The 27,018-nt window shown below is 40.3% G+C and overlaps 1 protein-coding gene across 4 annotated transcripts in view; it reads right to left on the reverse strand.

The window, feature by feature from the left end:
- KLHL32 (kelch like family member 32) overlaps positions 1–27,018 on the reverse strand; it is a 161,130-nt gene that overhangs the window by 96,523 nt on the left and 37,589 nt on the right. For all 4 annotated transcript variants that reach the window (XR_011854200.1, XM_072141920.1, XM_072141919.1 and 1 more), the window contains exons 2-3: positions 12,276–12,364; positions 6,989–7,169 (exon numbers count right to left, since the gene is read on the reverse strand). Coding sequence is in view for 3 of the 4 variants with exons in the window: in XM_072141920.1 (XP_071998021.1) it covers positions 6,989–7,169; positions 12,276–12,298 (204 nt within the window). In the remaining variant the exon portion in view is untranslated. The remainder of the gene's footprint in view (positions 1–6,988; positions 7,170–12,275; positions 12,365–27,018) is intronic.

The raw sequence follows: 27,018 nt of genomic DNA on the forward strand, positions 1-27,018 counted from the left end.
TCTTTAAGTATAATACGGTGGACCCTATTAGGGTATTATATTTAAACTATTAAAGTTTAATATAAGTGGTCGACCCATAGGCAAGGTTCTTTCCACTTCCAGTTCAACTAACTAGTTTTTTGTCTATTGCGATTCTTTTTATACTATGTTTACTTTCAAATGCTCATCGCCATGAAATGATGATCTAGATATAAATAGTACACAACCTTTTTCATGTTCATATTAGTTTCAAAGGAACATGAGGTTGGTTGCTCCAATTTTTTTTTTAATAAATCTTCCATCACTCAATTGTATAAATTTAAACCTTTTCAAGTGTGACATGCAGCATGGAACTATGTGCATGCAGATTGGGAAAGACATTGGCCCACATTTTTTCAAACGTATTATGTACTGTAAATGTACTATGTACTGTACTATGTGCAGTTTGCCTGTGGAATGTGCAGAGGGCGACAGATTAACCCCTTAACCCCGAGGCCCATTATTCGTTTTTCAATTTTGATTTTGTCACTCCCCACCTGCAAAAATCTATAACTTTTATACACTGCTCAAAAAATTAAGGGAACACTCAAATAAAATATCCTTGATCTGAATGAATGAAATATTCTCATTGAATACTTTTTCAGTACAAAGTTGAATTTGCTGACAACAAAATCACAAAAAAAATCTTTAAAGGAAATCAAATTTATTAACCAATAAAGCCCTGGATTTTGAGTCACCTACAAAAGTAAAGTTGCAAAACACACTACAGGCTGAACCAACTTTGAGCTAATGTCCATAAAACAGTCAAAATCAAAATGAGGCTCAGTATTGTCTGTGGCCTCCACATGCCTGTATGACTTCCCTACAAAACCGTGTCATGCTCCTGATAACATTTGGGATTGTCTCCTGAGAGATCTCCTCCCAGACCGGGATTAAAGCATCTGCCAACCGCAGCAGTCTGCTGATGTAGCAAGACATAGGGGCTTATTTACTAAGGGTCTGCAGACTTTCGTCTGACTTTCTGACTTGTTCGGGTTTTGCATGGCTGTGACAGGTATTTAACAGAAGATGGTGTCGCACCCGATCGGATTGTGGCGCAACTGCGCTGGCTTTCATGCAACAGAAATGGGGGGGGGGGGCACATCGGACGATCCGACTGATTCGCGCTCAGCGCAGGATTTAACTTTCAAATTGTGTTGCAAGGCCAATCACTTACATCCACCAGGAAGAAGAAGGTGAACTCTGTCAGATCTGAGCGGGGAAGCGACACATGCAGGATATCGGGCGCACGATATTAATGAATCGCAGCACAGTGCATTTTCAGACAGTGCACTTTCTGTGAACTCCTCTGGAAGTAAATGTGCCCAATAATGTCGCAGATGTGCTCAATCAGATTCAGGTCTGGGGAACAAGCGGGACAGTCCATAGCTAGCTATCTCTGGCGAGCACATGGAGGTCTGTGTGGTTCTTCGAAGAAATGCCACCCCACACCATTACTGACCTTTTGCCAAACCGGTCACGTTGAAGACATATACTTGAAGATTTAAAGGGCAAGTGCACCGCTAATTGGTGCTGGCCATTTCTAGGAATGGACTAAAAGTCGGCCTCTCCCAGCATTCCCCGCCAGATTTTTGTGATATATGCCTCAGAGAAAGCTTGTTTTGTGCCCTAGTGCCTGCTGCTGATTTGCTGTTGTGACCCCGGTTTCGTTTCTGACTTTGACTCCGTGCTGCCTTTCCTGACCTCCTGCTTTGTTCCTGACGTTGATCCCGTGATGCCCGTCTTAACCTCCTGCCTGTCCCCGACCTCGATTGTGCCTCACAACTTTGTACCACGCCTTGGCCACCAACGCGGGCAAAGTTTCGCCTGTGGAGCGACCTGGTGGTACCCTGCCGCAACAAGTCCATCCCACTTTGCGGCAGGCTTTGGTGAAGACCAGGTGTCACTGAGACTAGGCTCCCAGGTGTCGGCTTACGCCATCGCTTGCGGTGGTATAATGTTGGATCAGCCTGTAGTGTGTTTTTCCACTTTATGTGAGTGACTCTAAATCCAGGCCTCTATTGGTTAACGAATTTGATTTCCATTGATGATTTTTTTGTGATTTTGTTGACAGCACATTCAATTTTGCACAGAACAAAGTATTCATTGAGAATATTTCATTTAACACTTGCAAACTGTTACCGGTAGGTGTTTGCTGCAATATTGTTGCAACCTTGTATGGAGAGGGCTCAGCCTAGGAGCCCTTTATATACAGCAGCAGCCCACATGGGATTACATGTTGGTAAGGGGTTAATCAAAACTAGAGCACGGTCTTCATTAATCTGGTGCACCATGCACCTTTCTGGAAATGTGCACCATTTTTTTTGGGTGCATTTTGTTCATGCTGCAAAATTGAGGCACATGTCAGTAATAAATGGGCACATGTCATTGATACGGACACTTTATAAAAACAAGTCAGACAAAAAACTGGCCCACATTTATTAACCCCTACGGGACACAGCATCTTTTGGCCTAAAGGACGCGGACCCATTTTTCAAATCTGCCCTGTGTCACTATAAGTGGTTATAGCGTGGGAACGCTATGAGAAATCCAGGGGATTTTGAGGATTGTTTTCTCGTGACACATTGTACTTCAAATTAGTTTAAAAATTTGGATGAAATCTTTTGCGTTTAGTTATGAAAAAAAACAAAATTTGGCAAAAAATTGGAAAAATTCTATATTTTCAACGTTCTAAATTCTCTACTTTTGATGCAGATAGTCATAGCACCCAAATAAATTCATAACTTACATTTCCCAAATATCTGCTTTATGTTGGCATGGTTTTTTTAAGATTCCACATATTTTACTAGAATGTTCTGAGGCTCAGAATTTAGGTATCATTTTTCACATTTTTTGTAAAATCACCAAAACCCGTATTTAGATGGACCTGCTCAACTTCTAATTGACACTGAGAGGCCTAAATAATAGCTAGACTCATAAATTACCCCATTGTGGAAACTACACCCCTCAACGTATGAAAAACCACTTTTAAGAAGTTTGTTAACCCTTTAGGTGTTTTATAGGGGTTAAAACAAAACGGAGGTGCAGTCTGCAAATTGTAATATTTTTTCACAATACACTCATTTTGGGTGGAAAATTAAACATTTACAATGGATTAAATGAAAAAAGGCTCCACAAAGTTTGATACCCAATTTCTCCCGAGTACACCGATACCCTATATGTGGTGGTAACCTGCTGTATGGGCGCACGGCTGGGCATAGGAGGGAAGGAGGCGCCATCCAGATCAGATTTGCTATGTCACATTGTACAGGCTATAATTTTTTTCTTTTTTTATTGAGGACCTATAGGGGCTTATTTCTTTTGCCACATGAGATGCACTTTTCTGGTACATAATTTTGGGGCATCTATAGCTAATTGGTGAGATTTAATTAAAGCTTTGTTGGTGGAGGAAATGAAAATCGTCAATTTTTAGGAACATTTTTATGTGTTTTTTTTTTGGCCGTTAACCATACCATAAAAATAGTATATTATTTTTATTCTATGGGTCGCCACGATTACAAAAATACTTCATTTATATATATTTTTTATTTTTTCCCATTTTTACTGAATAAAAAGTAATTTGGCAAAATTGTTGTTAATTTTAGCATCACCGTCTTTCATATGTATAACTTTTTTATTTTTCGCCTCACAAATCTGTTTAAGGGCTTATTTTTTGCGAGAAGGATTGTTCTTTTTAGTGGTCTTATTTTAGATTGCGTAACTTTTTTAAATCACTTTTTAGAGCATTTTTAAAGGGCATTAATAAAAAATCATCTTTTTTTCAGAGAGAGTTTTTTGAGGTTGTTTTTTACGGGGTTCACTTTGCGGATCTAATAACGATTCTGTTTTATTATGCAGATTGTTACGGACGCAGGGATACCAAATATGTGGGGGTTTTGTGTATTTTATTCAATTGTACTGAATAAAAACTAATTTGGAGAAAATCTTATTCATTTTAGCATCACCATCTATTCATATGCATAACTTTTTTATTTTTTGGCTGACAAATCTGGTTAGGGGCTTATTTTTTGCGAGAACAGTTGTTCTTTTTAGTGGGCTTATTTTAGAGTGCACAAAATTTTTTAAATCACTTTTTAGAGCATTTTTATAGGGTATTAATTAAAAATTATCTTTTTTTCGGAACGTTTTTTGCGTTTTTTTCCTCCGGCGTTTACCGTGCGGGTCCAGTAATGATTCTGTTTTATTATGCAGATTGTTACGGACGCGGCAATACCAAACATGCGGGGGTTTTTTGTGTTTTTATGTTTTTTATACTTTATTAAGTGTTTTTATGGGAAAGTGACAATTTAGGGGCTTATATTTTTATGTATTTATTTTTTATTTATTATAATGTGTAGTGTTAAGTGTTTTTGCATAATTTTACTTCTACATACTTGAACTTAAACCAGTGATACTCTGATCACTGGTTTAAGTTCAATACACTGCTCTACAATACTATTTTATTGTAGAGCAGTGTAAACTGTCTAAGCATGCTTGCGCATGCTCAGACAGTTTGCAGTCAGACCCGGAAGGGTTCTGGCTGCCATGGAAACCGGGCAGCTCCGGGGCACATGCCAGTCCTCGGAGCTGCCCAGTAGAGGATCGGATCCCCCGGTAAGCGGCACGGGGGATCCGATCCATAGGGGGAAGACCCTTACACGCCGCGGTCATGCTTGACCGCGGCGTGTAAGGGGTTAACACCCGCGATCGGAGTCGGCTCCGATCGCGGGTGTTAGCGCAGGCTGTCAGCTGTACTAGACAGCTGACAGCCGCTGCTTCTGGTACCGGCTCCGTTCGTGAGCCGGTGCCAGAAGCAGGACGTTATAGTGCGTCCTGGTGCGCTAAGTATCTAGCCACCGGGACGTACTATAACGTCCTGGTGCGCCTAGGGGTTAAGGAATTTGTGGAGTTTGCCTCTCGCATGTGTCGGGTGCACCACATTATTAGGTGTGCCATAAACTCCATCTAAGAACTACCATGCCCCTTTATGTGCACAATTTATTAATTGCAACATCACATTTGTGATCTAATTGATCGTGTGTAAAATTCATAATGTCCAGTATGTAGGCTCTATGACTAAAAAGTAGAATAATGTGGTTAACAACACTGCAATAGCAAGACATTTTTGGGAAGTTCCTTCAGGGAACTGTAGTTCTTTGTCCTTTAGTGCAATAGAAAAAGCGACTAAAGCAAATCAGGCAGCGATCATAAAAGAAAACCTCAATGGGTTAAATAAAGAACAAGAAGGTATACTCCTCTTCTGGCGATTCATCATCGAATCTTGGTTTATAAATATTTGGAATCTACAGTACCAAAATTATGATGCACATATACTTATCTTGTTATATATATATTCTTTAAAGTACCATATATACTCATGTATAAGCCGAGTTTCTCAGCACAAAAAATGTGCTGAAAAACCTTACCACAGTTTATACACGAGTCAATAAAAAGAAAAAATCTTACATACTCACCTTCCTGTGCCCCCGATGCTTGGTGCGAGTCAATTGAAAAAAAAACAAAAAAAAAACTTAGATACTCACCTTCCTGTCCCCCCGATGCTCGGCGCGGCTGTCCTCTCTCTGCTGTAACAGCCGGCATAGATACACTCTGTCGGCTGGTGCACACACTATGATGTCATCAGCAGCGACACCGCCCCATCATAGTGTGCACTGACCGACAGAGCACATAGCTGAGTCTCTGCCGTGGGCCAGTCTAGTACAGGATACCTGTGGGGACAGGAGCATAGTGGAGCCGTGCCGAGTATCGGGACCACCTGAAGGTGATTGTGGAAGTTTTATTTTTGTTCATGTGCTTGGAAAACTGCGGGCTGACTGGCTATTAAAGGGGGCTGGCTGGCTACATACTACAGGGGGCTGGCTGGCTATATACTGGGAGGCTGTGACCAACGCATTTCCCACCCTTGGATTATACTCAAGTCAATAAGTTTTCCCAGTTTTTGGTGGTAATATTAGGTACCTCGGCTTATACTCAGGTCGGCTTATACTTGAGTATATACGGTATGTGTGGTAGGTGGCCCTGTTTTTATAAACGGTATGTGCATAATATTATGGTATTTATTCTGTCAGTAATAATTTAATGAATGAGAATGTATAGTACAGCATACACTCATGAAATAAAGACTCAGCTCTGGCACGGATTGTCTTGGCAGATCATGAGATGGAAGTAGGAGGAGAGTTTATGTCGGGCTGGCAGTATTATACACTAACTCATGTGCAGGCTGCATATGTGTTATAGGGCATTGTAGCTTAGCAAATTGTTTTGTGGGAAGTAATTAAAGGGAAACAGTCAGCATAAAATTGATCTAATTTACCTGTAATTTGGTTGTATAATGTAAAGGAGGCGGAGAGTTTAACACTGAAGTCAAGCTTTCCTCACTTCCGAATGCCCTTGTCACTGTAATTGATGGCCCTACATCTAGACACATCACTAACCAGATCTCCTTCATACTGAGGCGAGGAGAGATTGACTTCAATACTGAGGTCTCCGAGATCTCACTTCAAACTTGATTTTCTAAAAGATGCCATTACACTGAGCCATGAAAGAAACATGACCTGTAAGGTGTTAATCTGCTTCACAACATACTGGCAATGGTTTATTAGGTCAATATGATGACAGGTTCCCTTTAAGGATAATGTGCATGTTACTTGTATTTTTATGGTCAGGAGTGATTGTAGTCATATGTAGTCATTTACAGTTTCTGACAGTCTTGCTGGCATCTCTGTGTATACAGAAATAGCAATTATCAAGTTGGACAGCCCACTGGACTCCTAAGCAAGAAGCAAGCAGTGATTTACATGGAAAAAACACTAGCAATACTGAATATTTATACACAATATTATATATCAACCTACTTAGCTCCTTCTACTCTATAACATGCTGCTGAGAAATAGATCTGCATGTTAGGTACTAGATTTGCAAATCTACATAAAGGTATGTGAAGTCTTACCCGAAAGTAATCACTACAGGCTGCCAACACAGCCTTATGTGCATGAAACTTCTGCTCTTCAGCAACGAGTGTGACATCACACAATATTCCATCATTTCTCTGTTGATTTAATGCAGATAGAACAGCATCTTTGTGTGACATGGACTGGCAATGCCTCTGACCTGTCAGCATTTCTTGAACACTGTAAAGGAAAATTAGGGAAGGTAATCAACAAACATTATTCCAAATAATAAGATATTCATAAAATTATGAAAAAAAAAACATCAGATATGAAAAAACTGCTCTATTACATAGAAAACATATGGCATGTGCTAACAACTCAAACAGCTGCCAGAGACATTTCTGGCAAAGCTATAGAATATAGCAGACCTGCCCGATAGCTGTGGTTCTGACACCTGATCCCTATTTCATTACCTCCATGATGATGTATAAATAGATATGTCTAGCCAACTTATCGTTCATACAGTGTATGGATGCAGCTGCACTGCATGGACTTCCATATATTTATCACATTGGGGCAAATTTACTTACCTGGTCCTGTCGCGATCCCCGTTCGGACTGTCCGACGAAGATGAAGTCCGGTGCTATTCACGAAGCTCGTGCGCCCGAGTTCCTGCATCCGTCGCTTCCCCGCCGAGGTCCGCCGGAGTTCACCTTCTTCTTCCCGGTGCTTGTAAGTGAGCTTGCAACACAATTGCAAATGTTAATCCGAATCCGTGCGTAGTCCGAATCCGTCGGGATATCTGACGGCCCGCCCCCCGATTTGTGTAGCGTGCATTCCGGCAATGATGCGCCAAAATCCGATCGTGTGCGCCAAAATCCCCTGTTAAATGCGGCGCAAAACAGAAATCGTCGGGAAACCCGACGAAAATGCGCTCTGTGGACCCTTAGTAAATGAGCCCCTATGTGTCCCAGTTGCATTCCACCACTCCAGACATGTCTATTTTCTAAATACCTGTGTGTGCTATTAGTCTTAAAATTCCCCCGGCACGCTCCAGCCTCTTAGTAAATTCTGGCAGAAAGTCCAGAGACGGGAAGAGTCTTTTGCTATAGTAAATGTGACATGTGGGTCTGGGAAAAAGCAAAGCTGGTGGAGGAGATTTATGAGTCTTTTCCAGCAGAAAACTGGCATCGAAGGCTTAATAAATCTCCCCCAATGTATGGACAGATTAAGGAATGACATAGATTCATAAGAAAAGATGATGCAGATTTGTTATTTACGGGGGCATACAATTACTTACTAAAATCGACATGGAGGATATGACCACTGGTAGGGCCACTTATGTTTTGATTTACTTGCAAGAACTTACATGCACCAGGAAGTAGAAGGTGAACACTGCTGGATATAAGGGGCATGACCTAAAGAGAATCCCGGCAGACCCGAATCCTCATTGGACAATGCGCCGCTGAACGCGACTGGACCAGGTAAGTAAATGTGCCTTTGTGTTTGGTGGTGTTGGAGAGCGTTGTGCTAGTAATCTATCCCTTTACTGTACCCTACAAGACACAATTGCCTCCCAATTGTCCGTTTTCCCTATCCCCCACAACCGCATTTCTAAGTGCGATCTGTTAGTAGTAGTAGTAGTAGCATGGAGGAGTAGCAGTAGCGTGGAGAAGTAGTAGTAGCATGGAGAAGTAGTAGTAGTAGTGTGGAGGAGTTGTAGTTGTGTGGAGGAGTTATTCGGTGGAGGAGTAGTAGTAGCATGGAGGAGAAGACATTCTGTAAAGTAGTAGGCATTCTCTGGAGGAGGAGTAGTTCTGTGGAGGAGTAATAGTAGCATGGTGGAGGAGTATTCATTCTGTGGAGGAGTAGGCGTTCTTCTGTGGAGGAGTAGGCGTTCTTCTGTGGAGTTCTGTGTACTATCCCCCCCCCCCTCCCGGTCATGTCTCAGGTGACCCCCAGTAACTATGCCCCTCAGATCCCTGATTTTACTGGCAGTCCTGGGTTACGCAGAGACACAGCAGGGCTCAGACCAGTGGATTTTTGTTTTTCAGTGGAAGTTCTGTTTTTAGTGAGGACAAAATTGGTCTCAATATATCCCAGACCAATCTCTACAATGCACAATATGTTGCCCAAAACCCCACTTCTTTTTATGCACAACCCCACAGGTGGACTCCATTCAGTGAAGCAGAGATTGAGAAATATTGGGGCATAGCGTTTCTTATGGGACTGGTAAAGAAGCCCGCAATTAGGGACTACTGGAGCACAGACATACTGTACCACACCCCGATGTTCTGAATGGCGATGAGTAGGATGCGCTTTGAAGCCATTCATAAGTTTATGCATTTTGCCGACAATGCACAGTGCCCACCCAGAGATAACCTCAGATATGATAGATTGTATAAGGTCCGAGCCATATTAGACTATCTGAGTGCCCGATTTATGAAAGTGTATACTCCAAAAAGGCACATATCAATAGAAAAGTCCCTGGTACATTTCAAAGGGAGACTTCAGTTCTGCCAATATCTGGCCAATAAGCAGGCATGGTATGGCATGAAGATGTATAAGCTGTGTGAGAGTCATCAGGGTACACTTATAAGTTCAGGATATAAGAATTGAAGGACTGCAAAATACTGCCCCCAGAATGCCCCCCCCCCATCTCCTCCTGGGAATTGCTGGAAAAGTAGTCTGGCATTTAGTACACCAGGGCTACTACCTCTACCTGGAGTGTGAAGGCAAAGAAGGAAAAAATGTGGGGTTTAATAGATTGGCATGCAATATTCAGAATATGGTGGTGAAAGTTTTATTAATATTTTGACAACGCATTTCATCCCTGTATTGGTGTCTTCATCAGGTCAGAGTCTTCAGGAGGATCCTGCACGGAGAGTGGCAGAGATGATTCTCTGGCTGATGTCCAAACCGGAATCCGAATGCCGCAGGGAGACGACTGCGTGCTGGCAGTGGCACGGTTTGAACAGGAATATTGCAGCAAACACTTACCGCGATCGGTGCTAGCAGCATTGCCGGCGGCTTCAAAAAGATGGTAGTGCATGGGCACCGCCATCTTGACGCGGATCGTCGCTCCCCGTGACGTCATCGGGGAGTGGCATGACAGCCTCGGGTCTAACGAAGACACGAGGCTGTCCCGTTTTAACCCATTCATTACAATGTGCACATCGTAATGAATGAGGATGAAAATCCCCATATACTGCCATACTGTAGTATGGCAGTATATGATAGGATCGATCAGACAACCTAGGGTTAAAGTCCCCTAAGGAGTCTGAAAAATAGTAAAAGTAAAAATAAAAAAAAATTTAAAAAAAATTATAATAAAAAAATACAAAAATTCAAATCACCCCCCTTTCCCTAGAACTTATATAAATATTAATAAACAGTAAAAATCATAAACACATTAGGTATCTCCGCATCCAAAAATGCCTGATCTATCAAAATATAATAACGTTTTTCACAGCGTTTTACCCCATAGCGGAAAATAGCGCCCAAAGTCGAAAATGGCACTTTTTTGCCATTTTGAAAAATATTAAAAAATCAATAAAAAGTGATTAAAAGGTGATTAAAAATTATAGCAGTGAAAACGCTTTCAAAATTAGCAAAAAAATTACACCACCCACATCTCCGTACACCAAAGTATGAAAAAGTTATTGGCGCCAGAAGATGGCAAAATTAAAAATAAAAATACAGGAGGTTTTAATTTTTGTAAATGTATGAAAACATTATAAAACCTATACAAATTTATTATCCCCATGATCGCATCGACCCAAAGAATTTGGGGCGAACAGTGAAAGCTGTAAAATCTAAGCCCACAAGAAAACGTCGCAAATGCGTTTTTTCACTGCATTTGGATTTTTTTTCCCGCTTCCCAGTACATGGCATGGAATATTAAATACCGCCACTTTAAAGTGCAATTTGTTACGCAAAAAATAAGCCATCACAGAGCTCTTTATGTGTAAAAATTAAAAAGTTATAGATTTTTTGAAGTGAAAAAACTAAAAAGGGCCAAGTCGTTAAGGGATTAAGGAGCTAATATCCAGTCACAGTGATAAATTAGTTTTTTTTCTAGACTGAGTGGTATCATGGACCCATAATCGCAAGAAAGGGCGCGGTAGGAATAGAATCAAATAATAAACACAGAATCGTTTGTTCTTTCTCCTGACAATTGCTGTTAATGACGCATGCACCCTGCACTCTCACCTTATATCTATAATTACTTTAACATATGTTAGAAGATCTGATGTGAGAGCATTTACATTCATTTGCACATCAACGTAACCAAACATCATTTCCATTTTACAGGTCATAGGCGTGACAGCTGACAGCCGCTGCTTCTGGTACCGGCTCCGTTCGTTCGTTATAGTGCGTCCTGGTGCGCTAAGTATCTAGCCACCGGGATGTACTATAACAGCCAGGTGCGTCTAGGGGTTAAAACATGCGGTTTAAAACACAATGCAACAGCTGAAGAGAGATTTGCCATAAACAACTGTTAACAAATGCATTAACATTGCATTGCATTCCTTTTTAAACGCAAATGTTAACAGCAATTTCATTAAGTAAAGCTCTACTCTGCTGCGGCATTGCGTTTTAAAACGCATTTGTTAAATGCCACATGTGACCGCACCCTGAAAGAGATTTACTATGGCGTTTCCGCCAGTTTTGTGGCGCTCCCACCGCATCTTCTGCTCTCCTACCTATTTATTAGCTGTCGGGGACAGAAAAAATGACTTTTTCCGCCTGCTCTGACTCTTCTCCGAAAAGGGGCGTGGCTTTGGCGGAGTGGAAACTCAGACACAATTAATATGTGTCGCAGCCCTTTTTGGGCGCTGTAAACTGGCGGAAAGTAGACCAAAAGAAAACTGGTCTAGCAGGGACTGTTGGACACATTTCTGGTGCTTGGAACTGATTTTGGTCCCAGGGACAGAAAATAGTCTCGGCGCCAGAAATGTCTCTGCACAGCTCCACAATATTAAATGTGTATCTTCTTTCTGAGAGCAGGTCGGTAACAAAACCAATGCAGACACCGACACTTTAAGTAAATGTTCCCCAATGTTTTCACCTATGGACAACCCAGAGTATGGACTTCATCACCATTAGCTGCCAGATTATTTATTCAATTTTCTGTGGGTGCTGTGCATTGATTTAATGCAAGACACCAGGTTCTGGTTACCCATCCCATGTGTTCCCATAGAAACACATATGCGAAGCCCAGCCCCCCACATTTATAAATGCAGCACTAGCAGTACGTGTACCCTGAAAGAGGTTTCAATTAAGAACAATTTAATTGAGGTTGACAAGCTCTAAGAGTTCGGAAAAGATGCAGGGCACATTTACCTGAGGCATATCTCAGAAGGCATCGTCCAGGTCGCTTCCTCTGAGTCTTCACACTTAGGAGTTAGAGAAGGAACAAGCAACCATTCCAGCTGTAACCAAATATAGTAAATCATTAGAAAAAAATAGAATTTGTAAAAACATTATTAGGTAAAACTGAAAAAAAGATGCTCTGCTATGTTAAAAAACATTGAATTTCAGATGGATAATCTGTGTTTATTTTTTTTAATATTCCTCATGAAGCACCAACATAGTTTCCATGCTGCACTTAAATGGCCATTATTTGTAGTCCCCAGTGGGGCTCACAACCTGGTTTGTTAATCTCCTAAACATTTGTTCCAATTTTATAGGAAAAAAGTAAAACTATTAGACCAATGTATAAATACTTTGCAGTACATGTAAGATCTATACAAACTGCTTTAGGTTCTGTTAAACTAATACAAAAATACAGAATGTAAACAACACAGGGGCAATGCAATTAAGTTTAGTGAACACTGTCATCTGTTTGAGGGTGATACCACACATGCCGTTTTTAGTCCGCTTTTAAGCCTGCGTTTTTAGTCCATTTAAAAACGCATGCATTTTTTGAAAACGCATCAGTTTTTGACAGTTTTTGTCAGTTTTCCCAATTATCGTAATAGATAAACAGGTTGTAAGCAGCCAAATACATGGTAAACGGCCCAAAACAGATGCGTTTTCAAAAACGCAAGCATTTTTTAAATGGACTGAAAATGCATGCTTAAAAACGGATCAAAAACGCCATGTGTGGCATCACCCGGAGGAGGAGCAGAACTTCTTAATGATACGTCCCCACCAATTATGATCCACACCTGCTTTTGGCTTCAAAAACTGCATCAGAAAAACTGAATGCGTGGATTCATCCTTAAGCAAACAAAACTAACAGCACCCCCAGGTAAGGTATGACATATCCTTACTACAATTCCTTCTTTCATGTTTTCTTTCTACCATTTACCTAAAAGGCAAAATTCCTGCTGAGTCGTATGCAAAAGAAACATGTGGTTTGAAAGATTACATTCTTAATAAAAATGACCTCTGACTGCTATAAAGACCAGTATAGATTAGTCTGAAACGGTGCTTCACCATTAGCCTTTTAAAAGAACCATTCTCTGCTTATTTGCATGAGATAATTTTTAGTGGGGAGGTAGGGTGGTAAATGTTTCCAGAAATGAAGGACGACTAGATAGAGTGCTGGTAGTCTTATCTGGTGAGAGGGACGCTTTAAAGGAATGTGATTTTAGATGGTGACAGGTTCCAATAGTCTATGCTATGCTGATTTTAAAATATGCCTTTGTCAGCATTCTAAATCATTTCAGTAGTTTATAAAAGTTTAATTCATATTACCTGGCAACCTGACAGCAGCATGTGGTGAGTCTGGGGGAAGAGCAGCTGCAGCCTGTGTGTGCCTGTGTCAGTCTTCCCTCCTCCACACTCATGCAGCTCCCTCTCTCCTCCCACTTCCAGTCATGTGCATTGAGCAGGCAGGAGAGGGAGAGGGATAGTGTTTAGGAGAGGAAGAATGCATGAGGAGACACAGGCACAAACAGGCTGCAGCTGCCCATACTGGGATTTACCACATGCTGCTGGAACGGAGACAGGTAATGTGAATCAAATTATTAAAAAAACTACTGAAATAATTAACAATAGTAGTTTTAAAGCATAACATAGGCTATTGAAACCTGTCACCAGCTAAAAATGACATCCCTGGTGACAGTTTCCCTTTAAGCCAACTAAATAAGGGGGACAGATAAACAACCTGTGAAAAATGAAAGTCAACTCATAGCCAGGCAATAAGATTCTTACTTTATTTGTAAATAGATAACTACTACTGAAGTATAACATCAGTAATGTTTTGTACCTGCATAATTAATCCTGCAATTGATAATTACATTTATGCATATAGGGCATGGTTAATGTACCCTAAAGGACCTAAGAAATAGTGAAAAAAAAAAGGAAAAAAAGTTTAAAAAATGTAAAAAATGTATAAAATATAAAAAATTCGAATCACCCCCCCTTACCCTAGAACTGATATAAAACATAATAAACAGTATTGGCGAGTCCCAAAATGGCCAATCTATCAAAATATAAAAACGGTTATTGCCAGTGTTAACCTCCGAAACGGGAAATGGCACCCAAATGTCTGAAACTTTTACACCTTTATACATGACATAAAAAGTGATCAAAATGTTGCACAGTCCTCGCTCAGTTTTGGCTTGTGATTCCAAGTGACTAGTGAGTTTAAGTGGAGTTGAAAAAAGCGGAGTTTTGTGTGTGTTAAAAGTGAATCTGTTGTTTGGGTGATTGTGGACTGAGTATATAGGTAATAGCAAGGCACTTCTCTTAGTGTCACAATTTAAATAGATTTTTTTTTCCTTTCTTTGCCTGGTCGGCTAATTGGGAGGAGGGATTAGTGTTCACACCTGATAACTTAAGGTCTAGCAACTCACTTTTGAGCTCGCTCAGTTTTGGCTTGTGATTCCAAGTGGCTAGTGAGTTTAAGTGGAGTTGAAAAAAGCGGAGTTTTGTGTGTGTTAAGAGTGAATCTGTTGTTTGGGTGATTGTGGACTGAGTATATAGGTAATAGCAAGACACTTCTCTTAGTGTCACACTTTAAATAGATTTTTTTTTTCCTTTCTTTGCCTGGTCGGCTAATTGGGAGGAGGGATTAGTGTTCACACCTGATAAATTAAGGTCTAGCAACTCACTTTTGAGCTCGCTCAGTTTTGGCTTGTGATTCCAAGTGGCTAGTGAGTTTAAGTGGAGTTGAAAAAAGCGGAGTTTTGTGTGTGTTAAGAGTGAATCTGTTGTTTGGGTGATTGTGGACTGAGTATATAGGTAATAGCAAGGCACTTCTCTTAGTGTCACACTTTAAATAGATTTTTTTTTCCTTTCTTTGCCTGGTCGGCTAATTGGGAGGAGGGATTAGTGTTCACACCTGATAAATTAAGGTCTAGCAACTCACTTTGGAGCTCGCTCAGTTTTGGCTTGTGATTCCAAGTGGCTAGTGAGTTTAAGTGGAGTTGAAAAAAGCGGAGTTTTGTGTGTGTTAAGAGTGAATCTGTTGTTTGGGTGATTGTGGACTGAGTATATAGGTAATAGCAAGGCACTTCTCTTAGTGTCACAATTTAAATAGATTTTTTTTTCCTTTCTTTGCCTGGTCGGCTAATTGGGAGGAGGGATTAGTGTTCACACCTGATAAATTAAGGTCTAGCAACTCACTTTTGAGCTCGCTCAGTTTTGGCTTGTGATTCCAAGTGGCTAGTGAGTTTAAGTGGAGTTGAAAAAAGCGGAGTTTTGTGTGTGTTAAGAGTGAATCTGTTGTTTGGGTGATTGTGGACTGAGTATATAGGTAATAGCAAGGCACTTCTCTTAGTGTCACACTTTAAATAGATTTTTTTTTCCTTTCTTTGCCTGGTCGGCTAATTGGGAGGAGGGATTAGTGTTCACACCTGATAAATTAAGGTCTAGCAACTCACTTTTGAGCTCGCTCAGTTTTGGCTTGTGATTCCAAGTGGCTAGTGAGTTTAAGTGGAGTTGAAAAAAGCGGAGTTTTGTGTGTGTTAAGAGTGAATCTGTTGTTTGGGTGATTGTGGACTGAGTATATAGGTAATAGCAAGGCACTTCTCTTAGTGTCACAATTTAAATAGATTTTTTTTTCCTTTCTTTGCCTGGTCGGCTAATTGGGAGGAGGGATTAGTGTTCACACCTGATAACTTAAGGTCTAGCAACTCACTTTTGAGCTCGCTCAGTTTTGGCTTGTGATTCCAAGTGGCTAGTGAGTTTAAGTGGAGTTGAAAAAAGCGGAGTTTTGTGTGTGTTAAGAGTGAATCTGTTGTTTGGGTGATTGTGGACTGAGTATATAGGTAATAGCAAGGCACTTCTCTTAGTGTCACAATTTAAATAGATTTTTTTTCCTTTCTTTGCCTGGTCGGCTAATTGGGAGGAGGGATTAGTGTTCACACCTGATAAATTAAGGTCTAGCAACTCACTTTTGAGCTCGCTCAGTTTTGGCTTGTGATTCCAAGTGGCTAGTGAGTTTAAGTGGAGTTGAAAGAAGCAGAGTTTTGTGTGTGTTAAGAGTGAATCTGTTGTTTGGGTGATTGTGGACTGAGTATATAGGTAATAGCAAGGCACTTCTCTTAGTGTCACAATTTAAATAGATTTTTTTTTCCTTTCTTTGCCTGGTCGGCTAATTGGGAGGAGGGATTAGTGTTCACACCTGATAACTTAAGGTCTAGCAACTCACTTTTGAGCTCGCTCAGTTTTGGCTTGTGATTCCAAGTGGCTAGTGAGTTTAAGTGGAGTTGAAAAAAGCAGAGTTTTGTGTGTGTTAAGAGTGAATCTGTTGTTTGGGTGATTGTGGACTGAGTATATAGGTAATAGCAAGGCACTTCTCTTAGTGTCACACTTTAAATAGATTTTTTTTCCTTTCTTTGCCTGGTCGGCTAATTGGGAGGAGGGATTAGTGTTCACACCTGATAAATTAAGGTCTAGCAACTCACTTTTGAGCTCGCTCAGTTTTGGCTTGTGATTCCAAGTGGCTAGTGAGTTTAAGTGGAGTTGAAAAAAGCGGAGTTTTGTGTGTGTTAAGAGTGAATCTGTTGTTTGGGTGATTGTGGACTGAGTATATAGGTAATAGCAAGGCACTTCTCTTAGTGTCACAATTTAAATAGATTTTTTTTTTCCTTTCTTTGCCTGGTCGGCTAATTGGGAGGAGGGATTAGTGTTCACACCTGATAAATTAAGGTCTAGCAACTCACTTTTGAGCTCGCTCAGTTTTGGCTTGTGATTCCAAGTGGCTAGTGAGTTTAAGTGGAGTTGAAAAAAGCAGAGTTTTGTGTGTGTTAAGAGTGAATCTGTTGTTTGGGTGATTGTGGACTGAGTATATAGGTAATAGCAAGGCACTTCTCTTAGTGTCACAATTTAAATAGATTTTTTTTTTCCTTTCTTTGCCTGGTCGGCTAATTGGGAGGAGGGATTAGTGTTCACACCTGATAAATTAAGGTCTAGCAACTCACTTTTGAGCTCGCTCAGTTTTGGCTTGTGATTCCAAGTGGCTAGTGAGTTTAAGTGGAGTTGAAAAAAGCGGAGTTTTGTGTGTGTTAAGAGTGAATCTGTTGTTTGGGTGATTGTGGACTGAGTATATAGGTAATAGCAAGGCACTTCTCTTAGTGTCACACTTTAAATAGATTTTTTTTTCCTTTCTTTGCCTGGTCGGCTAATTGGGAGGAGGGATTAGTGTTCACACCTGATAAATTAAGGTCTAGCAACTCACTTTGGAGCTCGCTCAGTTTTGGCTTGTGATTCCAAGTGGCTAGTGAGTTTAAGTGGAGTTGAAAAAAGCGGAGTTTTGTGTGTGTTAAGAGTGAATCTGTTGTTTGGGTGATTGTGGACTGAGTATATAGGTAATAGCAAGGCACTTCTCTTAGTGTCACAATTTAAATAGATTTTTTTTTCCTTTCTTTGCCTGGTCGGCTAATTGGGAGGAGGGATTAGTGTTCACACCTGATAACTTAAGGTCTAGCAACTCACTTTTGAGCTCGCTCAGTTTTGGCTTGTGATTCCAAGTGGCTAGTGAGTTTAAGTGGAGTTGAAAAAAGCAGAGTTTTGTGTGTGTTAAGAGTGAATCTGTTGTTTGGGTGATTGTGGACTGAGTATATAGGTAATAGCAAGGCACTTCTCTTAGTGTCACACTTTAAATAGATTTTTTTTCCTTTCTTTGCCTGGTCGGCTAATTGGGAGGAGGGATTAGTGTTCACACCTGATAAATTAAGGTCTAGCAACTCACTTTTGAGCTCGCTCAGTTTTGGCTTGTGATTCCAAGTGGCTAGTGAGTTTAAGTGGAGTTGAAAAAAGCGGAGTTTTGTGTGTGTTAAGAGTGAATCTGTTGTTTGGGTGATTGTGGACTGAGTATATAGGTAATAGCAAGGCACTTCTCTTAGTGTCACAATTTAAATAGATTTTTTTTTTTCCTTTCTTTGCCTGGTCGGCTAATTGGGAGGAGGGATTAGTGTTCACACCTGATAAATTAAGGTCTAGCAACTCACTTTTGAGCTCGCTCAGTTTTGGCTTGTGATTCCAAGTGGCTAGTGAGTTTAAGTGGAGTTGAAAAAAGCAGAGTTTTGTGTGTGTTAAGAGTGAATCTGTTGTTTGGGTGATTGTGGACTGAGTATATAGGTAATAGCAAGGCACTTCTCTTAGTGTCACACTTTAAATAGATTTTTTTTTCCTTTCTTTGCCTGGTCGGCTAATTGGGAGGAGGGATTAGTGTTCACACCTGATAAATTAAGGTCTAGCAACTCACTTTGGAGCTCGCTCAGTTTTGGCTTGTGATTCCAAGTGGCTAGTGAGTTTAAGTGGAGTTGAAAAAAGCGGAGTTTTGTGTGTGTTAAGAGTGAATCTGTTGTTTGGGTGATTGTGGACTGAGTATATAGGTAATAGCAAGGCACTTCTCTTAGTGTCACAATTTAAATAGATTTTTTTTTTCCTTTCTTTGCCTGGTCGGCTAATTGGGAGGAGGGATTAGTGTTCACACCTGATAAATTAAGGTCTAGCAACTCACTTTTGAGCTCGCTCAGTTTTGGCTTGTGATTCCAAGTGGCTAGTGAGTTTAAGTGGAGTTGAAAAAAGCGGAGTTTTGTGTGTGTTAAGAGTGAATCTGTTGTTTGGGTGATTGTGGACTGAGTATATAGGTAATAGCAAGGCACTTCTCTTAGTGTCACAATTTAAATAGATTTTTTTTTCCTTTCTTTGCCTGGTCGGCTAATTGGGAGGAGGGATTAGTGTTCACACCTGATAAATTAAGGTCTAGCAACTCACTTTTGAGCTCGCTCAGTTTTGGCTTGTGATTCCAAGTGGCTAGTGAGTTTAAGTGGAGTTGAAAAAAGCGGAGTTTTGTGTGTGTTAAGAGTGAATCTGTTGTTTGGGTGATTGTGGACTGAGTATATAGGTAATAGCAAGGCACTTCTCTTAGTGTCACACTTTAAATAGATTTTTTTTTCCTTTCTTTGCCTGGTCGGCTAATTGGGAGGAGGGATTAGTGTTCACACCTGATAAATTAAGGTCTAGCAACTCACTTTTGAGCTCGCTCAGTTTTGGCTTGTGATTCCAAGTGGCTAGTGAGTTTAAGTGGAGTTGAAAAAAGCGGAGTTTTGTGTGTGTTAAGAGTGAATCTGTTGTTTGGGTGATTGTGGACTGAGTATATAGGTAATAGCAAGGCACTTCTCTTAGTGTCACAATTTAAATAGATTTTTTTTTCCTTTCTTTGCCTGGTCGGCTAATTGGGAGGAGGGATTAGTGTTCACACCTGATAACTTAAGGTCTAGCAACTCACTTTTGAGCTCGCTCAGTTTTGGCTTGTGATTCCAAGTGGCTAGTGAGTTTAAGTGGAGTTGAAAAAAGCGGAGTTTTGTGTGTGTTAAGAGTGAATCTGTTGTTTGGGTGATTGTGGACTGAGTATATAGGTAATAGCAAGGCACTTCTCTTAGTGTCACAATTTAAATAGATTTTTTTTCCTTTCTTTGCCTGGTCGGCTAATTGGGAGGAGGGATTAGTGTTCACACCTGATAAATTAAGGTCTAGCAACTCACTTTTGAGCTCGCTCAGTTTTGGCTTGTGATTCCAAGTGGCTAGTGAGTTTAAGTGGAGTTGAAAGAAGCAGAGTTTTGTGTGTGTTAAGAGTGAATCTGTTGTTTGGGTGATTGTGGACTGAGTATATAGGTAATAGCAAGGCACTTCTCTTAGTGTCACAATTTAAATAGATTTTTTTTTCCTTTCTTTGCCTGGTCGGCTAACTGGGAGGAGGGATTAGTGTTCACACCTGATAACTTAAGGTCTAGCAACTCACTTTTGAGCTCGCTCAGTTTTGGCTTGTGATTCCAAGTGGCTAGTGAGTTTAAGTGGAGTTGAAAAAAGCAGAGTTTTGTGTGTGTTAAGAGTGAATCTGTTGTTTGGGTGATTGTGGACTGAGTATATAGGTAATAGCAAGGCACTTCTCTTAGTGTCACACTTTAAATAGATTTTTTTTCCTTTCTTTGCCTGGTCGGCTAATTGGGAGGAGGGATTAGTGTTCACACCTGATAAATTAAGGTCTAGCAACTCACTTTTGAGCTCGCTCAGTTTTGGCTTGTGATTCCAAGTGGCTAGTGAGTTTAAGTGGAGTTGAAAAAAGCGGAGTTTTGTGTGTGTTAAGAGTGAATCTGTTGTTTGGGTGATTGTGGACTGAGTATATAGGTAATAGCAAGGCACTTCTCTTAGTGTCACAATTTAAATAGATTTTTTTTTTTCCTTTCTTTGCCTGGTCGGCTAATTGGGAGGAGGGATTAGTGTTCACACCTGATAAATTAAGGTCTAGCAACTCACTTTTGAGCTCGCTCAGTTTTGGCTTGTGATTCCAAGTGGCTAGTGAGTTTAAGTGGAGTTGAAAAAAGCAGAGTTTTGTGTGTGTTAAGAGTGAATCTGTTGTTTGGGTGATTGTGGACTGAGTATATAGGTAATAGCAAGGCACTTCTCTTAGTGTCACACTTTAAATAGATTTTTTTTTCCTTTCTTTGCCTGGTCGGCTAATTGGGAGGAGGGATTAGTGTTCACACCTGATAAATTAAGGTCTAGCAACTCACTTTGGAGCTCGCTCAGTTTTGGCTTGTGATTCCAAGTGGCTAGTGAGTTTAAGTGGAGTTGAAAAAAGCGGAGTTTTGTGTGTGTTAAGAGTGAATCTGTTGTTTGGGTGATTGTGGACTGAGTATATAGGTAATAGCAAGGCACTTCTCTTAGTGTCACAATTTAAATAGATTTTTTTTTTCCTTTCTTTGCCTGGTCGGCTAATTGGGAGGAGGGATTAGTGTTCACACCTGATAAATTAAGGTCTAGCAACTCACTTTTGAGCTCGCTCAGTTTTGGCTTGTGATTCCAAGTGGCTAGTGAGTTTAAGTGGAGTTGAAAAAAGCGGAGTTTTGTGTGTGTTAAGAGTGAATCTGTTGTTTGGGTGATTGTGGACTGAGTATATAGGTAATAGCAAGGCACTTCTCTTAGTGTCACAATTTAAATAGATTTTTTTTTCCTTTCTTTGCCTGGTCGGCTAATTGGGAGGAGGGATTAGTGTTCACACCTGATAAATTAAGGTCTAGCAACTCACTTTTGAGCTCGCTCAGTTTTGGCTTGTGATTCCAAGTGGCTAGTGAGTTTAAGTGGAGTTGAAAAAAGCGGAGTTTTGTGTGTGTTAAGAGTGAATCTGTTGTTTGGGTGATTGTGGACTGAGTATATAGGTAATAGCAAGGCACTTCTCTTAGTGTCACAATTTAAATAGATTTATTTTTCCTTTCTTTGCCTGGTCGGCTAATTGGGAGGAGGGATTAGTGTTCACACCTGATAAATTAAGGTCTAGCAACTCACTTTTGAGCTCGCTCAGTTTTGGCTTGTGATTCCAAGTGGCTAGTGAGTTTAAGTGGAGTTGAAAAAAGCGGAGTTTTGTGTGTGTTAAGAGTGAATCTGTTGTTTGGGTGATTGTGGACTGAGTATATAGGTAATAGCAAGGCACTTCTCTTAGTGTCACAATTTAAATAGATTTTTTTTTCCTTTCTTTGCCTGGTCGGCTAATTGGGAGGAGGGATTAGTGTTCACACCTGATAACTTAAGGTCTAGCAACTCACTTTTGAGCTCGCTCAGTTTTGGCTTGTGATTCCAAGTGGCTAGTGAGTTTAAGTGGAGTTGAAAAAAGCGGAGTTTTGTGTGTGTTAAGAGTGAATCTGTTGTTTGGGTGATTGTGGACTGAGTATATAGGTAATAGCAAGGCACTTCTCTTAGTGTCACAATTTAAATAGATTTTTTTTTCCTTTCTTTGCTTGGTCGGCTAATTGGGAGGAGGGATTAGTGTTCACACCTGATAAATTAAGGTCTAGCAACTCACTTTTGAGCTCGCTCAGTTTTGGCTTGTGATTCCAAGTGGCTAGTGAGTTTAAGTGGAGTTGAAAAAAGCGGAGTTTTGTGTGTGTTAAGAGTGAATCTGTTGTTTGGGTGATTGTGGACTGAGTATATAGGTAATAGCAAGGCACTTCTCTTAGTGTCACACTTTAAATAGATTTTTTTTTTCCTTTCTTTGCCTGGTCGGCTAATTGGGAGGAGGGATTAGTGTTCACACCTGATAAATTAAGGTCTAGCAACTCACTTTGGAGCTCGCTCAGTTTTGGCTTGTGATTCCAAGTGGCTAGTGAGTTTAAGTGGAGTTGAAAAAAGCGGAGTTTTGTGTGTGTTAAGAGTGAATCTGTTGTTTGGGTGATTGTGGACTGAGTATATAGGTAATAGCAAGACACTTCTCTTAGTGTCACACTTTAAATAGATTTTTTTTTCCTTTCTTTGCCTGGTCGGCTAATTGGGAGGAGGGATTAGTGTTCACACCTGATAAATTAAGGTCTAGCAACTCACTTTTGATCTCGCTCAGTTTTGGCTTGTGATTCCAAGTGGCTAGTGAGTTTAAGTGGAGTTGAAAAAAGCGGAGTTTTGTGTGTGTTAAGAGTGAATCTGTTGTTTGGGTGATTGTGGACTGAGTATATAGGTAATAGCAAGGCACTTCTCTTAGTGTCACAATTTAAATAGATTTATTTTTCCTTTCTTTGCCTGGTCGGCTAATTGGGAGGAGGGATTAGTGTTCACACCTGATAACTTAAGGTCTAGCAACTCACTTTTGAGCTCGCTCAGTTTTGGCTTGTGATTCCAAGTGGCTAGTGAGTTTAAGTGGAGTTGAAAAAAGAAGAGTTTTGTGTGTGTTAAGAGTGAATCTGTTGTTTGGGTGATTGTGGACTGAGTATATAGGTAATAGCAAGGCACTTCTCTTAGTGTCACAATTTAAATAGATTTATTTTTCCTTTCTTTGCCTGGTCGGCTAATTGGGAGGAGGGATTAGTGTTCACACCTGATAACTTAAGGTCTAGCAACTCACTTTTGAGCTCGCTCAGTTTTGGCTTGTGATTCCAAGTGGCTAGTGAGTTTAAGTGGAGTTGAAAAAAGAAGAGTTTTGTGTGTGTTAAGAGTGAATCTGTTGTTTGGGTGATTGTGGACTGAGTATATAGGTAATAGCAAGGCACTTCTCTTAGTGTCACAATTTAAATAGATTTATTTTTCCTTTCTTTGCCTGGTCGGCTAATTGGGAGGAGGGATTAGTGTTCACACCTGATAACTTAAGGTCTAGCAACTCACTTTTGAGCTCGCTCAGTTTTGGCTTGTGATTCCAAGTGGCTAGTGAGTTTAAGTGGAGTTGAAAAAAGAAGAGTTTTGTGTGTGTTAAGAGTGAATCTGTTGTTTGGGTGATTGTGGACTGAGTATATAGGTAATAGCAAGGCACTTCTCTTAGTGTCACAATTTAAATAGATTTTTTTTCCCTTTCTTTGCCTGGTCGGCTAATTGGGAGGAGGGATTAGTGTTCACACCTGATAAATTAAGGTCTAGCAACTCACTTTTGAGCTCGCTCAGTTTTGGCTTGTGATTCCAAGTGGCTAGTGAGTTTAAGTGGAGTTGAAAAAAGCAGAGTTTTGTGTGTGTTAAGAGTGAATCTGTTGTTTGGGTGATTGTGGACTGAGTATATAGGTAATAGCAAGGCACTTCTCTTAGTGTCACACTTTAAATAGATTTTTTTTTCCTTTCTTTGCCTGGTCGGCTAATTGGGAGGAGGGATTAGTGTTCACACCTGATAAATTAAGGTCTAGCAACTCACTTTGGAGCTCGCTCAGTTTTGGCTTGTGATTCCAAGTGGCTAGTGAGTTTAAGTGGAGTTGAAAAAAGCGGAGTTTTGTGTGTGTTAAGAGTGAATCTGTTGTTTGGGTGATTGTGGACTGAGTATATAGGTAATAGCAAGGCACTTCTCTTAGTGTCACAATTTAAATAGATTTTTTTTTTCCTTTCTTTGCCTGGTCGGCTAATTGGGAGGAGGGATTAGTGTTCACACCTGATAAATTAAGGTCTAGCAACTCACTTTTGAGCTCGCTCAGTTTTGGCTTGTGATTCCAAGTGGCTAGTGAGTTTAAGTGGAGTTGAAAAAAGCGGAGTTTTGTGTGTGTTAAGAGTGAATCTGTTGTTTGGGTGATTGTGGACTGAGTATATAGGTAATAGCAAGGCACTTCTCTTAGTGTCACACTTTAAATAGATTTTTTTTCCCTTTCTTTGCCTGGTCGGCTAATTGGGAGGAGGGATTAGTGTTCACACCTGATAAATTAAGGTCTAGCAACTCACTTTGGAGCTCGCTCAGTTTTGGCTTGTGATTCCAAGTGGCTAGTGAGTTTAAGTGGAGTTGAAAAAAGCGGAGTTTTGTGTGTGTTAAGAGTGAATCTGTTGTTTGGGTGATTGTGGACTGAGTATATAGGTAATAGCAAGGCACTTCTCTTAGTGTCACAATTTAAATAGATTTTTTTTTCCTTTCTTTGCCTGGTCGGCTAATTGGGAGGAGGGATTAGTGTTCACACCTGATAACTTAAGGTCTAGCAACTCACTTTTGAGCTCGCTCAGTTTTGGCTTGTGATTCCAAGTGGCTAGTGAGTTTAAGTGGAGTTGAAAAAAGCGGAGTTTTGTGTGTGTTAAGAGTGAATCTGTTGTTTGGGTGATTGTGGACTGAGTATATAGGTAATAGCAAGGCACTTCTCTTAGTGTCACAATTTAAATAGATTTTTTTTTCCTTTCTTTGCTTGGTCGGCTAATTGGGAGGAGGGATTAGTGTTCACACCTGATAAATTAAGGTCTAGCAACTCACTTTTGAGCTCGCTCAGTTTTGGCTTGTGATTCCAAGTGGCTAGTGAGTTTAAGTGGAGTTGAAAAAAGCGGAGTTTTGTGTGTGTTAAGAGTGAATCTGTTGTTTGGGTGATTGTGGACTGAGTATATAGGTAATAGCAAGGCACTTCTCTTAGTGTCACACTTTAAATAGATTTTTTTTTTCCTTTCTTTGCCTGGTCGGCTAATTGGGAGGAGGGATTAGTGTTCACACCTGATAAATTAAGGTCTAGCAACTCACTTTGGAGCTCGCTCAGTTTTGGCTTGTGATTCCAAGTGGCTAGTGAGTTTAAGTGGAGTTGAAAAAAGCGGAGTTTTGTGTGTGTTAAGAGTGAATCTGTTGTTTGGGTGATTGTGGACTGAGTATATAGGTAATAGCAAGACACTTCTCTTAGTGTCACACTTTAAATAGATTTTTTTTTCCTTTCTTTGCCTGGTCGGCTAATTGGGAGGAGGGATTAGTGTTCACACCTGATAAATTAAGGTCTAGCAACTCACTTTTGAGCTCGCTCAGTTTTGGCTTGTGATTCCAAGTGGCTAGTGAGTTTAAGTGGAGTTGAAAAAAGCGGAGTTTTGTGTGTGTTAAGAGTGAATCTGTTGTTTGGGTGATTGTGGACTGAGTATATAGGTAATAGCAAGGCACTTCTCTTAGTGTCACAATTTAAATAGATTTATTTTTCCTTTCTTTGCCTGGTCGGCTAATTGGGAGGAGGGATTAGTGTTCACACCTGATAACTTAAGGTCTAGCAACTCACTTTTGAGCTCGCTCAGTTTTGGCTTGTGATTCCAAGTGGCTAGTGAGTTTAAGTGGAGTTGAAAAAAGAAGAGTTTTGTGTGTGTTAAGAGTGAATCTGTTGTTTGGGTGATTGTGGACTGAGTATATAGGTAATAGCAAGGCACTTCTCTTAGTGTCACAATTTAAATAGATTTATTTTTCCTTTCTTTGCCTGGTCGGCTAATTGGGAGGAGGGATTAGTGTTCACACCTGATAACTTAAGGTCTAGCAACTCACTTTTGAGCTCGCTCAGTTTTGGCTTGTGATTCCAAGTGGCTAGTGAGTTTAAGTGGAGTTGAAAAAAGAAGAGTTTTGTGTGTGTTAAGAGTGAATCTGTTGTTTGGGTGATTGTGGACTGAGTATATAGGTAATAGCAAGGCACTTCTCTTAGTGTCACAATTTAAATAGATTTATTTTTCCTTTCTTTGCCTGGTCGGCTAATTGGGAGGAGGGATTAGTGTTCACACCTGATAACTTAAGGTCTAGCAACTCACTTTTGAGCTCGCTCAGTTTTGGCTTGTGATTCCAAGTGGCTAGTGAGTTTAAGTGGAGTTGAAAAAAGAAGAGTTTTGTGTGTGTTAAGAGTGAATCTGTTGTTTGGGTGATTGTGGACTGAGTATATAGGTAATAGCAAGGCACTTCTCTTAGTGTCACAATTTAAATAGATTTTTTTTTCCTTTCTTTGCCTGGTCGGCTAATTGGGAGGAGGGATTAGTGTTCACACCTGATAAATTAAGGTCTAGCAACTCACTTTTGAGCTCGCTCAGTTTTGGCTTGTGATTCCAAGTGGCTAGTGAGTTTAAGTGGAGTTGAAAAAAGCAGAGTTTTGTGTGTGTTAAGAGTGAATCTGTTGTTTGGGTGATTGTGGACTGAGTATATAGGTAATAGCAAGGCACTTCTCTTAGTGTCACACTTTAAATAGATTTTTTTTTCCTTTCTTTGCCTGGTCGGCTAATTGGGAGGAGGGATTAGTGTTCACACCTGATAAATTAAGGTCTAGCAACTCACTTTGGAGCTCGCTCAGTTTTGGCTTGTGATTCCAAGTGGCTAGTGAGTTTAAGTGGAGTTGAAAAAAGCGGAGTTTTGTGTGTGTTAAGAGTGAATCTGTTGTTTGGGTGATTGTGGACTGAGTATATAGGTAATAGCAAGGCACTTCTCTTAGTGTCACAATTTAAATAGATTTTTTTTTTCCTTTCTTTGCCT

The sequence above is a fragment of the Engystomops pustulosus genome, chromosome 3, assembly GCF_040894005.1.
Source record: "Engystomops pustulosus chromosome 3, aEngPut4.maternal, whole genome shotgun sequence".
NCBI classification, from domain to species: Eukaryota; Metazoa; Chordata; class Amphibia; order Anura; family Leptodactylidae; genus Engystomops; species Engystomops pustulosus.